The 11958-nt window shown below is 44.4% G+C and overlaps 1 protein-coding gene across 1 annotated transcript; it reads left to right on the top strand.

Moving 5' to 3' along the window:
• Positions 1–6630: 6630 nt before the first annotated feature.
• Positions 6631–9667, top strand: LOC149334465 (uncharacterized). Its single transcript, XM_089557936.1, has 2 exons — positions 6631–8318; positions 9295–9667. The coding sequence occupies exons 1-2, from the start codon at positions 6631–6633 to the stop codon at positions 9665–9667; spliced, it is 2061 nt and encodes a 686-aa protein (XP_089414062.1).
• Positions 9668–11958: the final 2291 nt, after the last annotated feature.

Here is an 11958-nt window from a genome sequence, read left to right as displayed (position 1 = left end):
GAGATAACGGACAGCCATTGCTGCATATACTCCTGCAGTGTCGTGATGCCTGCGGGCGAGAGCTGAGTTCACTTCTTCAGCGTGTTGTGCACCAGTTCTGTCCTTCTGCCTGCAATTAATGAGGATTAATGAGATGTGAGACAATAACTGCGCCATTTCCTTCGAAAAAACTAAATACAACCTTTAATGATACGCATTAAAAACGCTACACCAGCTGGTCAAATCTTTCCGCTGTTTGTCCCACTTCTCAACTGCTGAGTTTACAACACGGTATAGTTAGCTAGTGTTATCGACTGTATAATAGCGCTTGTCCCATCGGCATAAACGATAAATTGTAATTGGCTGGTTAGATTCACTGTCATTATTGCACAAACTGAAGCCCTGCAGCCTCAACATGTTTCTTTCCTGGAGGCCTGGATTCAAATTTAGAAAAGCAGAACGAATTTTTTTTAGCAACGCGTCGTTGTCTTTTGGCAAGTCAAGATCTTAGAAATGGTAAGACAATGCCAAGCTGGACACGAGCTAACACTGAATACTTATTAGAGAAACAATCTAGCCTAATCACTACTATCTGCTCAAAAGGTTTGAAGAGAACGGGAGGGACAGGTATAGGACGATAGCTGGAGAAAAGTGTTTGTTTATCGTAATTTTTATATAAAGAGAAATTTAGAACGCTTCAAAAGCACAGAAATTTGCCCGTTGACAAAAACTAGTTTTACATGTCATCGAGCACAGTAATATGCTCTCTTGGCAAACTTGGTCGCTGCAGTTGTAAGTTCATTAATACCTCTTGTGTTGCTACGCCTGAGTGATGTAAACATCGATTGTTTTCCATTCTTAAAGGTTGTAATAAAAAATGCACTATGCTCTTTAGGATTAGTTAAGTAGGCCGTTACACGTCCATAATGTGCACTTTTTACCAGGTTTGCACAATGAGGGTTTACTACATCTGCCATTTGAGGGCCTTCGATGGTTTCGCCATTTTAAGTAATTTGAATATTGTCATTTCTCGATTTATCGCTCTTCATGCTAGTATTTCGAGTATGGCATGGCTCATTGGTCCGGTTCGTATATGCCTTGCCTACCAAAGGGTTGAAATGAGTGTTTTGAGTTTCGAAGAAGGTGCGTCACATAAATTTGGTTCATTTTTAAGACTATCGAAATCATCTGGCTTCCCATGTGTGAGGAATTGAGCATAAAAAACCGTCTTCCTGATGATTATGAGACGACATTCAGGTGGAGTAAAATGCTTTCGTATTTTTTTTTTAGTTCCTAAAATTTCTAAATTTAAACATTTCATGTCTCCACGCTTGAAAATGGCAAGGAAAATATAATATGCCTGATTTCCGTTCTTAGATGCCAACACGCCGTTCCAATTTGTTACAAAAAGTTGATTGCGGAAATTTTAAGGCGTACAAAGGGTCACGTTCTCGACTGCGAAAATTTCGAAGGCAGGTTTTACCTCGTTTTGAGAAGTGTCATTCAAACACTTGTGTAGTGGTAAGTGGTCGCGTATATAAGTCGCAAGAACACCGGCTTTCATATCGTTGTGCGTGGAGTTCGGCGATATTAACGTCTATTAATGATTGTGATTCTACAGTGATGCGCACTGGCCTTGTAGTGACATTCTTAAGTCGTGTGACTTAAAGAGTACATACAGCGAATACATGTGATGCTGTGCTGCGTTGAAGGAGAATAAAGTTTGAGTCGCCACCTAAAACCAGTTTTAATTTGTTTGCATGAGCAAAACGAACATGTTTTGCAGAAACTGGTAAAAGGTATCTTGATTTACAGCTGATGGGAATGTATAGCTCTAAACGTATCCCGCCCCCCCCCCCCCCCCCACCCCCAAAACGACAGAAAGCGCTAGGTGTTTTTCATCAGAGATTGAAAAATCGGATTTTTAACTTGCGGGCAAGCCGGCTTCCACTGCATTTGCACTACCTTACTAAGTAATATGCAGTAGACCCAAATATATTCAGGATGTCATAATAGCTTGTGAACCAGGTTTCAGTCAACATCACGGTTTCAAATATAAATATAAATTCGTTAACAAACCCTGCTATATCATCAAGTTGATGCATCGGCTATTTTAGACTGAAATAAAAAAACTGAAGTGCCCACGTACCTGAGGACAGACAATGTTTTTTAGTCAGGAACGTTTCAGGACCGCTCTTACCTTTGTGGCCAGGGACAAAAAAAACTATATACGCACAGACAGGAATACTGGGCACACGCACACTTATCGTTTTCTGATCATATTTGGGCAATGTATTTAGACTGCCAGAAATGACATTTGCTTCGTGGATGCATCAAAGATTAGGATATGCTGCATCATATTCACCAACTCGAAGGGTAGCCTGGCCTGAAGGGCCTGCACATGTAAGTATAGCGGTGTTAAATGCATCCGCTCTCGAGACGAGAAACGGGCTTCCTTTCCTGAAACTATGATACAGGGGTAACAAGGAAATTCAAAGAGCCCAGTGGCAAAGTTGTGCAGACGTGTTGCCATGACTGAAAAGATCGAATTCGGTGAAATCGCTTCGTGGCTCTTCCAACCTGTTTAAACGACTTTAGGCACACCAGTTTATTTATTTATTTATACAGAATACCCCTAAAGGCCCTCGAGAGGGTATTACATAAGGGGGGGGGGGCACAGGCAATTGAGCAGAATAAAACAAAACCACAAATATAAAACAAACAACAAAAGCAAAAATAAGACACTTTGGATGACATAAGTAAGAAAAAGAATCAATCAAAAGCATAAATAAGACACTTTGCATGACATAAGTAAGCAAAAGAATCAAAAGAATGGCAGCGCGGCAAAGAACGAAGATTACTGCAGTATTAAAATTATACAAACAGAACACTTATACTATGAATCTTTTTAGTAACAAACCCTGCAAAAAGGGAAGCCATGAACAAATAAAATAACAGTGTATGCGAAGAGTTAAGCAGTAGTTATTGAAGATATAAGTTTAAAATATTTATCAGGATCAGTGGTGGTTGCGATATGTAAAGGCAGAGTGTTCCAGTCAGATATTGTGCGTGGTAAGAATGAATGCGCATAGATAAATGTTTTGCACGTGCAACGTCTAACTTTAAAGGGATGATTGCGGCGGTCAAAAATCGAAGGAGGCAAAGAAAAAAAGTCGTTATGAAGTGATGGATGATGATAAAGTTTATGAAAAAGTGATAGTCGTGCAATTTTACGGCGGAGACATAAATCCTGGAGACCTGCGCGTTTCTTTAAGGCTGTGATGCTGGTGTTACGTGAATAATCGGAGTAAATAAAACGAACGGCACGGTTCTGCAATGATTCAATGTTATTTATTAGGTAAGATTGGTAAGGGTCCCGAATAGCCGAGGCATATTCAATTTTAGGTCGAATTAGAGTGGTATAGGCATGAGCACGGAGGTGAGGAGGAGCATGCTTTAGGTTATGTTTTAAGAGACCTAATGACCGATTAGCAGATGCAAGCATAAGGTTAATATGGTGGTTCCATGCTAAGTCTGAATGAAGGTGAAGTCCTAAGTACTTATACGTGGTGACTAGCTCGAGTGAGCTATTTAAGGAGTATGCTGTTTGAATTCGAGACATTCGGTTAGTAAAAGACATCAATTTAGTTTTTGAATGATTAAGTTGCATAAGCCAGGTTGAGCACCATGCTGTTACTGAATTGCACAATTTTTAACAGAAGTAAGCGTTCAACTTTCCGCACAAAAACTGGCCGTTTCGGACCCAAATTTTCACTCGATTTCACGTTTTCCTGGCACCGTGCTTACAAGCTGAGGACATTGATGCTCATTGACAGAGGCTAGGTCTGAGGAGCACAAAGTCAGTGCACACGAGTCTTTCTGGCTATCCTTTTTCTGGACGGCGTTAGATTTGTTGAGGTGTGGAAACTGGACCACAGTGATTTGATGCTTCAATTTTCTGGCAGCTGACACACAATGTACAATCTGCTTGTTATCTTATTTTATGCATGGTGCATCGATTTGATCTCCGAATTTTTCGCCAATTTCTCCGGGATCTGCAAGATTTTTGCTTTGTCACACAGGCACACCTTTGACTCCTAATGTGCCATTTCGCGAGTATTTTTTGTACTGAGTTATCCTGTCACTATCAGCCTCCAGTTGCGTTTCTAGGGTCGCGTACTTGGCTTTCAGAGATTAATATTCTTCTCTTAGCTTCTGTTTTCTGCTTGAGTAAACTCTACCAATGGTGTACTTTCCTTGTATTCCTCCCTTATGATGTCAACAGAGTATTTTAGAATCGTTATTTCGTCTTTCGTTTCCTGCTTGCACGAAGTTTGTTTCTCGTACTCAAAACTTAACTCTGCAAGAGCAGCCTTTGACCTCTTAATGGTCGTCAGCAATATGAAAGTTTCACACAATACCGTCAAGAGTGTCACGTGCGTTGAGGCTGCCGAAAAAAAATGAAGTCTTCCTGTGAAATTTTAGTGGCGCCTCCCTCATGTTTTTTAACGTCGGCCTAAAACCGCCTTGCAGAAGGCATATTGTTTGTAAGGAGACAATAACACGATAGCCACCAAACTGTCCGCAGGCCTCACTACTCTATGCGAAACACTATGAGCATTAAGCAACGTCTGTCTTGCTGTCTAGCTTTCTGAAACGTGCGTATGGCTTCATCTTAAAGCAGACTTGCTTGAGTAAGGACGCAGCCACATCTGCGGAGAACTGGTCTGCGTAGACACTTGCATGCCATAATGGCGTTCGAAGTAAGCAAAAAGGGCGGCTGAGGCGACCCTACACAGGAATGCTATCCAGAAAACGTGTTACCACAGGATCCAAGAAAGCGTGTTTATGCAGATTCAAAGTACAGAGGCAAATGACACTAATAGTTTTCAACTGCCAACAACTATCAAGAAACCAGCAAAAACGGGAACACAAGGAGAAAGTGCACAGGATAGCGCTTCTGATATTTTACTATTCACTAGGTTTCATCCAAACCGACTAGCCCGCATGGTTACCCTATCAAGAACTGGTCTTGGCTCATGCTTCCCCACCCCTTGCAGAACCCAGAAACCTCCCATAGCACCATCTCAACTTTAAGCCACCTGCCCGCAAGTCGAAACGTGGAAGAGCAAAAGGGCGAAGGAAACAATCGAAATACTTTTTGCAGTCTGCAATTATTTTTAACCTACTGTTTTACGCAGCGGTACGCACAAAAAGAAATAGGTCATCCGGTAATAAATCGTTTCATGCAATACACGACAAAAGAATTGATTACTGTGGGGTGGCCCTAAGAAATTATTTGATGATATTGATACTCCCGTGTCTGCAGTCAGGAAAATAAATTGATAGTCAGTTTGCGTGGTAAGGCCAAATGAGAATTAGGTGAGCTAGCGCTGTGTCGCCATTGTTTTGCGTTGTTCATAGTGGTTGTTGTCTGTAATTCATGAAATTGCTTTGCAATTCAAGTGGTATATCAAGTACATTATGTGTCTTGTGTATGTTTGCATGTAATGACACATTGTTTACTACAGTCGCTATATGCATGCATATCAGTCACGGTTACACCTAAGGTTAAAACGACTATATTGTAATCAGTAAAGTAGTTAGACACACGCGATACGTCGGAAATCACACATTCGGTCTGAACGACTAAATGTATGCACCCTAGGTGTTATTTATTTATTATACCCTCAGGGCCATTACGGCATTACAGAGGGGAGTGGTTACAAAAAATGAAATTTAACAAACAGGAGTTAAACAGGCAAAGTACAAACATGATTCCTACACATACATTGTTAGCTAAGGCGTTCAGGGAAGAAGAAAAAAAAACAAAAAAAGAAAAAACAATAACACAGTATAAAATACATCCTAGTTAAACAATGTTAGCTATGGCATTCTTGACAATAAGGAAAAAAAAAAGGTATGGCATTCTTGAATAAATGATGATCGGTGATGGTGGCTGTCGAAGAAGGAAGGTGATTCCACTCATTCGATGTGCGTGGTACGAATGACTGAAAAAAAATTTTTGATCTGCAGAAAGGGATGCCAACCTTATGAATGTGATCTAGTCTTGGTGATACGTACTGAGGTGGCGAGATAAGTTCGGCATGAAACTGCGGGTGATAGAATAACTTGTGAAAAAGGCACAGGCGAAAAATTTTGCGACGTGATGATAAGGATGGTAAGTTAAGGCTAGATTTCATGGCACTGATGCTTGCTGTTCTGGTATAGTTAGAAAGAATGAAGCGAGTAGAGTAGTAGCGAGAGAGGTAGTAGCGATATTCTCGGGTACAAGTAGATGGGAATAACACATGGAAACCTATGTATGTAGATACACCTGGGCAAGTTGCGCACAAGCCGTTGAGCAGGTGGCAACCTGCCCTCCTGAGGACGAGAAGGATGAACGGCATATTTTGTGAATTGGGGCTTGTGCTAGGGCAATAAATCAAGCGTACTTATTGCTCGCAGCTTGAAATGGCAACGCCTTGGAACTCCACGGAAGCAGCGCTGTCAACATCAACGATGCCAACAGAAAAACGACAGTCCCTCGGAGAACAAAAGGGCGCCGCACATGGCTTGACGGGAGTTGATATCGGTCGTCTTCCATCCTGCACAGCATCCCAGCACCGAACGTGCCAGATCGTGGGACAAATGCACGTCCTGAACGAAGTGCTCTTCCCCGCGAGAGTAGAATTGCGAGATTTGTCGGGACAAAGGGCCCAGCTTTGCCTGGTGAGCTTCGACGAGCCTGGTCTGTACCTGCCAGATCCGGCGGGAACGCTCCTGGACGAAGCCGCGACACTTCTCTGCTGGCTTCTGAAGGCGCACCACTGCGTAGGATCTGTCTACGTCAGGTCGCATCCGCTGAACAGACACGCAGCGATGCTGTGCGAAGCTCTTCGGTGCAACTCGTCTGTGACGACGCTCAAGTTCCACTTTTGGGGCCCGGCCATGAAGCAAGCGCTTTGCGACGCCCTTCGTTGGCTCAAACATCTCGAAGAACTGGAGTGCGCCACGTTCGCAGAATGTCCGGACGATTTCCTGTCTGCTATTGCCGCACTTCTTCAGAGGTCAAGTTTGCTCAATACGCTAAGGATTCCCGGCCTGCGCATGAATAGCAACGCCGCGAAGATATTCTTCAACGCCCTAAAATCGAACAGCACTGTCAAGGAACTGTCAGCTCACGAATCTGCAATAGGCGAGGCAGGTCGCGACACCTTCCTGGAATACCTTAAGACCAGCGGTGTTTTAATTTCCATGGACATCGTCGCAGACATCGACAACAGGCGAAGCTCAATCAGCGAGATCGCAGAAGGTCTCCTTACAAACAAGACGGTCCGGAATGTGAGCCTTAAATACATTCCTATAGATTCCGATGGCGCTCAGATGGCGGCCAGGTTGTTTCAGGAAAACGAAATCCTGCGCAGCTTCACCATAACGTCTCTGCCCGACCATTCACGAATTCAGCCTGACGGCGAATATCAGTGCCTGCTTCAAGCAGTGACCAAGAACGAGACTCTAGAAGAACTCCGGCTTCCTTTCCACATCTGGAACTTACAGCAGTGGGTCGAATTCTTCGGCGTGCTTTCCACCAAAGAAAGTCTGAGAATAGTCACTGTTGATGTGCATGTAACTAATCGCGAAATATTTCTGTTGCTGTGCAGCTCTCTCAGACAAAGCGGCGCAGAAGAGAAGGTTTCTTTCGGAACTTACTACATCTCTGAGGACTTCGATTTTATCGACTGCAAGGCGTTCTCCGATATTTACGTTTACCTGCCGACGATCGATACCATACAGCTTTTGCGTCAACTGCCTATGTTTGAGCATATAACGTCAATGCACATCACCATCTGGATACGTGACGAGGCACGGTCTTCGGCGGTTACCGACTATGTGGGTGCAACGCATTCGCTCCGAAAGCTTGAGCTGACTCTCTGCTCTGACGTGGATGACAGGACGGACGCGGCGACCAGGTCTTGGACCGCGATGATGCATTCCCTGTCTCGGAACACTAGCATCAGGCAGCTGCAAGTGAGCATCTTCGACAACGGCGGTGTGCTCTGTCGACAGCAGTCGGAACACTTGGCTGACGTCATCAGCTCCAGCCGGAACATGCGAAGGGCGCGCTTCTACGCCTCCCACCCGGCCATCACCGGAGCCTTCCTTCAGCGCTTGTCCGCGGATGTCGCGGACAATTACACCCTCGTCAGCTTCACCGTCAGGGGAGGCATGCACACGGAGGCAGCTGCAAACTGCTTGGCCGTCTGGAACACGACTCGGCGGAATTCCGGCCTGGTGGCGCGCGCCGCAGAATTCGCTGATGGTCGGCGAAGGGACGGGTACGTGTGTCCTTAGAAGCTGTCCTGATAAGCTTTTCACAAATACGGGGAAAGAGCAGTAGTTACAAAAAGGTCTAAAATCCTCCTACAAAAGGTTTATCAATTTTCTGACTAACCGTCTTTATGCACTTGTACCTTTTTCTCTGCAATGCCTCCTTAAAAATCTTTCAAGTTACGAGCCAAGAAATGTGCACTGAATTTAGACAACTAGAATAAGAGACGCCAGCCTACATAAGAAAGACCACGTTTTTTAGATTTTTCTCTCTATGAGTGAAATCACCAAATAAACACTTATTATTCAGCAGGTACACAATAAATTTAAGACAGCCAATAGCTTCACATCCAACTCGGTCAGGTTTATTGCTGTAACAGGTGGAAATTTTCAATTATATGGAGGGCATATATCTTGAGATGTTTTGAGAGAAACGAGCTTAAAAGTTAATATTTCATGGTTATATGGTCTCCTATTTTTTGTTTATTGAAATGGACATGGACGGTGAGGTTCACCCTGTCAACGGCGTCGGCTGCTGCTACGTCTGATGTTCGTGGAAGGCACTTGTACTAACATTATGAATCTCGAAAAAAACACACCACCGTTAATGAGCGAGCATAATCACTAACATCAATGTATTCAGTAAATACAATAACGAACTATACATAGTGTGGCACATGAGAAGCAAGTAAACACATATGGTCATTGCGCGATCAGCAAGGACAGATGAGCATGAAAATAAGCAGACATGCGGGCGAAAGAATCAACTTAATCGCATGCACAAGAATGTGAACCTCTTGTTGCCTGCTTCAGTGCACTCACTTTTTCTTGTTTCTGTGCAGTTTGACTCCATCCACTCCTTTGGAGGCAGTTCCTCTTGTTGTTTCTTTTAGCCGACATGCGTCAGAACATGCTATCGAAGACGAGCAGAGAAGCGTGATCCCCAGCACACTGAACGATTTGACTCTTCCGAGCTTTGCACAGCAACGCTCAGGTGATGTCTTCGCTGTTGGATGGAACATCTCCGCAGAGCGGCTCCCTCTTCCGCAGGTACTGCGCCCGCGCCTTGGAGCCTGTGTGCCGCCACCCTGGCCTGTTGGAAGAGCTCGCCGAACTGAAGTCGCTGAGCGTGGCCGCGGCCTCTGCGAAGCTTCAGCGGGCGCTCAAGGGCACCCAAGAGATGCGCGACTTCATGAGGCTTGCGGGCGTCGTCAGGGAGCGGGTCGTGTGCAGAGCGAGAGACGACGGACGTCCTCAACTGGATGACCTACACGCCGACTGCTGGGCGCGCGTGAGGTACTACCTCGCTCTCGACGACGTCAGCCCAGGGAATGGGACAGTGTACGCAGACCACTGATCGGTGCGGCACCAACTGTTTCCACGTGACCTGTGTTGCCACGAAGACGACACGTAAACTTCTCATCGCGTTCAATCGTGTCTGAATGTGTACACTTGACAGAATTCTCCTGTCACAAACTTTCGTTGGCACTTCTCATTGGGATTAAACACGGTCCCACTCAGTTCGTTCCTAAACTACATATTCTCGCACTTTTCCTCCAGGCACCGATCAGGAACTCCATCGAAAAGGGGACCTCCAAGACAACTCACTCTGCTCGAAAACAAAGGACTGCTACCTTATATGCATTCATTCGCGACATCTTTAGTTTGCGTGCACAACTGTGCGTCGCAACCGCATCGTGTCCTCTCTTTAGCTGCGGTATAAACGCGTCATGCGTACATTTCAATTTCCAGCTGGCGCCCTAGGCTACGGAGACAGGCCATCTTGCTGCGAGGAAATGCTTGTAATTAGAAATACGTAACGACTTGTGCACAAGTTATCTGGCAAAGGCTATTTTTCTGCGAAACAAAACAGTACTCAATCTACTACACACTAAAATGTGCTGTATCGGTTCCGCAACGCCAGTGATAGATTTTATTATATATTTTGTTACGTCAATAAGCAGTAGTGAAACAAAAGATAAGAAGCAAGGTCATCTTACAGGTGATGCTGATACATCAGCAGGTTGAGCTGATTTCAATTTTGTACTTCCGACGCAATAAAATAATCTCTAACACAATATTTAGCGGATTTGAATCCTTAAGTTGCTGAGTACGTCCGTCAAGCATGATATAAACCCTTGCCTTTATTTATGAGGTTTATTAACTTGTGCACTCTTGTTCTCGACGCTATAGAATATTTGTCATCGATTTTTCTTCTGCGGAATGGGTAGAGGCAGCTGATTTGCTCTGGCACACAGTGAAGAACCAGGCTCGTACCTTCAAAGCGTTAAAATTTTGATATACGTACAGTGGGGGTCAAGAATCTCTGGCCCCACCTGCACACTGCGCCGGTGTCGACACCACCAGTGCATAGGGCGTGGTGGCTTGCACACAGTGTCTGTATTTGAAGCCAAGTCTCAGACACAAGACTGACACTTTTGCAAGCCGCAAAGCACTTGCGGCATATTTGAAAGAGTTCTTTCAGGCAACTTTCCAACACTATGAGTCTTCTCTCATCCTGCAGAAGGACTTTCTCAGTGCTGTAGTCAAGTCTGAAAGAATATAAAGTGAGTTGTAATGGTTTAAATATCACGTCTTATGGTGCTGAGATAGCTGGAGGCTAGAATTTAACAGGAGTAAAAAGCAAACAATGAAATGGCAGTCCACACTGAAAATGTTTCCCTTGTGTTCTAGCGCGGTTTTGCCTGCTATGCATTTTTATGCTTGCAAGTGATTTTATCACAGATTCGCAAAGCTCCAAGATTTTTTGCCTCATTGATGGTGCTGCATGAGCAGCTGCTTGTGCCAGTGAATAATGTGAAAGCATTTATATGATTCAACAGCTGTATATTTGTATATAGTTTGATGTTGGTCAGCTGCAGAGAGGAAATATGCTCTGGCATAATGCAGTTTCATGAGCACAGACAATATGATGCTGACGGTAAATGAATGCACCTCGATAAAAACTAGGAGAGACGGAGAAGTTGACTGGGCATTGAGGAAGTTGAGAGGATATGCTCAGGAAGCTGTCAGGACATATTCATCTCTGCCTCTGCAAAAGAAGGGGGCGCACATCCGTATGTGCTCGTCTTTCTCCTAAATGACTGACCTGACTTTTAGGCACAACTTCGTAATGCAGTGACATGCAGTGCACAAGCTAAAGGGAGGCACATAAATGCCAATTATTAATCAAGGAAGGCCCCCTTCAGTCATGGGAAAAACTCGAGCTCTCTCATTGTTGTTTTCCTTTCTTCGGAGTATAAGGCAGCGGATTATATGGGACTGCATCATGCATCACTGCCATCGAGAAAATGAGGTGAGAGACGGTGCTAGACCTTAAGAGGATCTGAGGGGGCTGTGCGGGAGAGAGACGGTGGTACAGGAGGAGAATGGAATGGAGGTGTGCAGGTTGGAGAAGCATTCACTCAATGAGAGGCCAACAACAACTTGTAGCGGTGCAAGCTTCCTAGTGTGTGCTAGTGCACTGCCAGGGATCCACGCTCACGCGCATATCATTTCTCACGGAAACATGCAGGTTCACCTGTCTATCTGAAATTTCGTGAAAAAAATTGAGCTCATGCAACGCCGATGCTCTTTGTTAATGCATCTATATTATATACCACACAGTCAATTATGAGGACTCATTAC

This window comes from Amblyomma mixtum, chromosome 8 (genome assembly GCF_055824585.1).
Source record: "Amblyomma mixtum isolate Tamu chromosome 8, ASM5582458v1, whole genome shotgun sequence".
Classification (NCBI taxonomy): Eukaryota; Metazoa; Arthropoda; class Arachnida; order Ixodida; family Ixodidae; genus Amblyomma; species Amblyomma mixtum.
The sequence above is the reverse complement of the archived record's forward strand: the minus strand, read 5'-3'. Positions and strand labels throughout refer to the sequence as shown.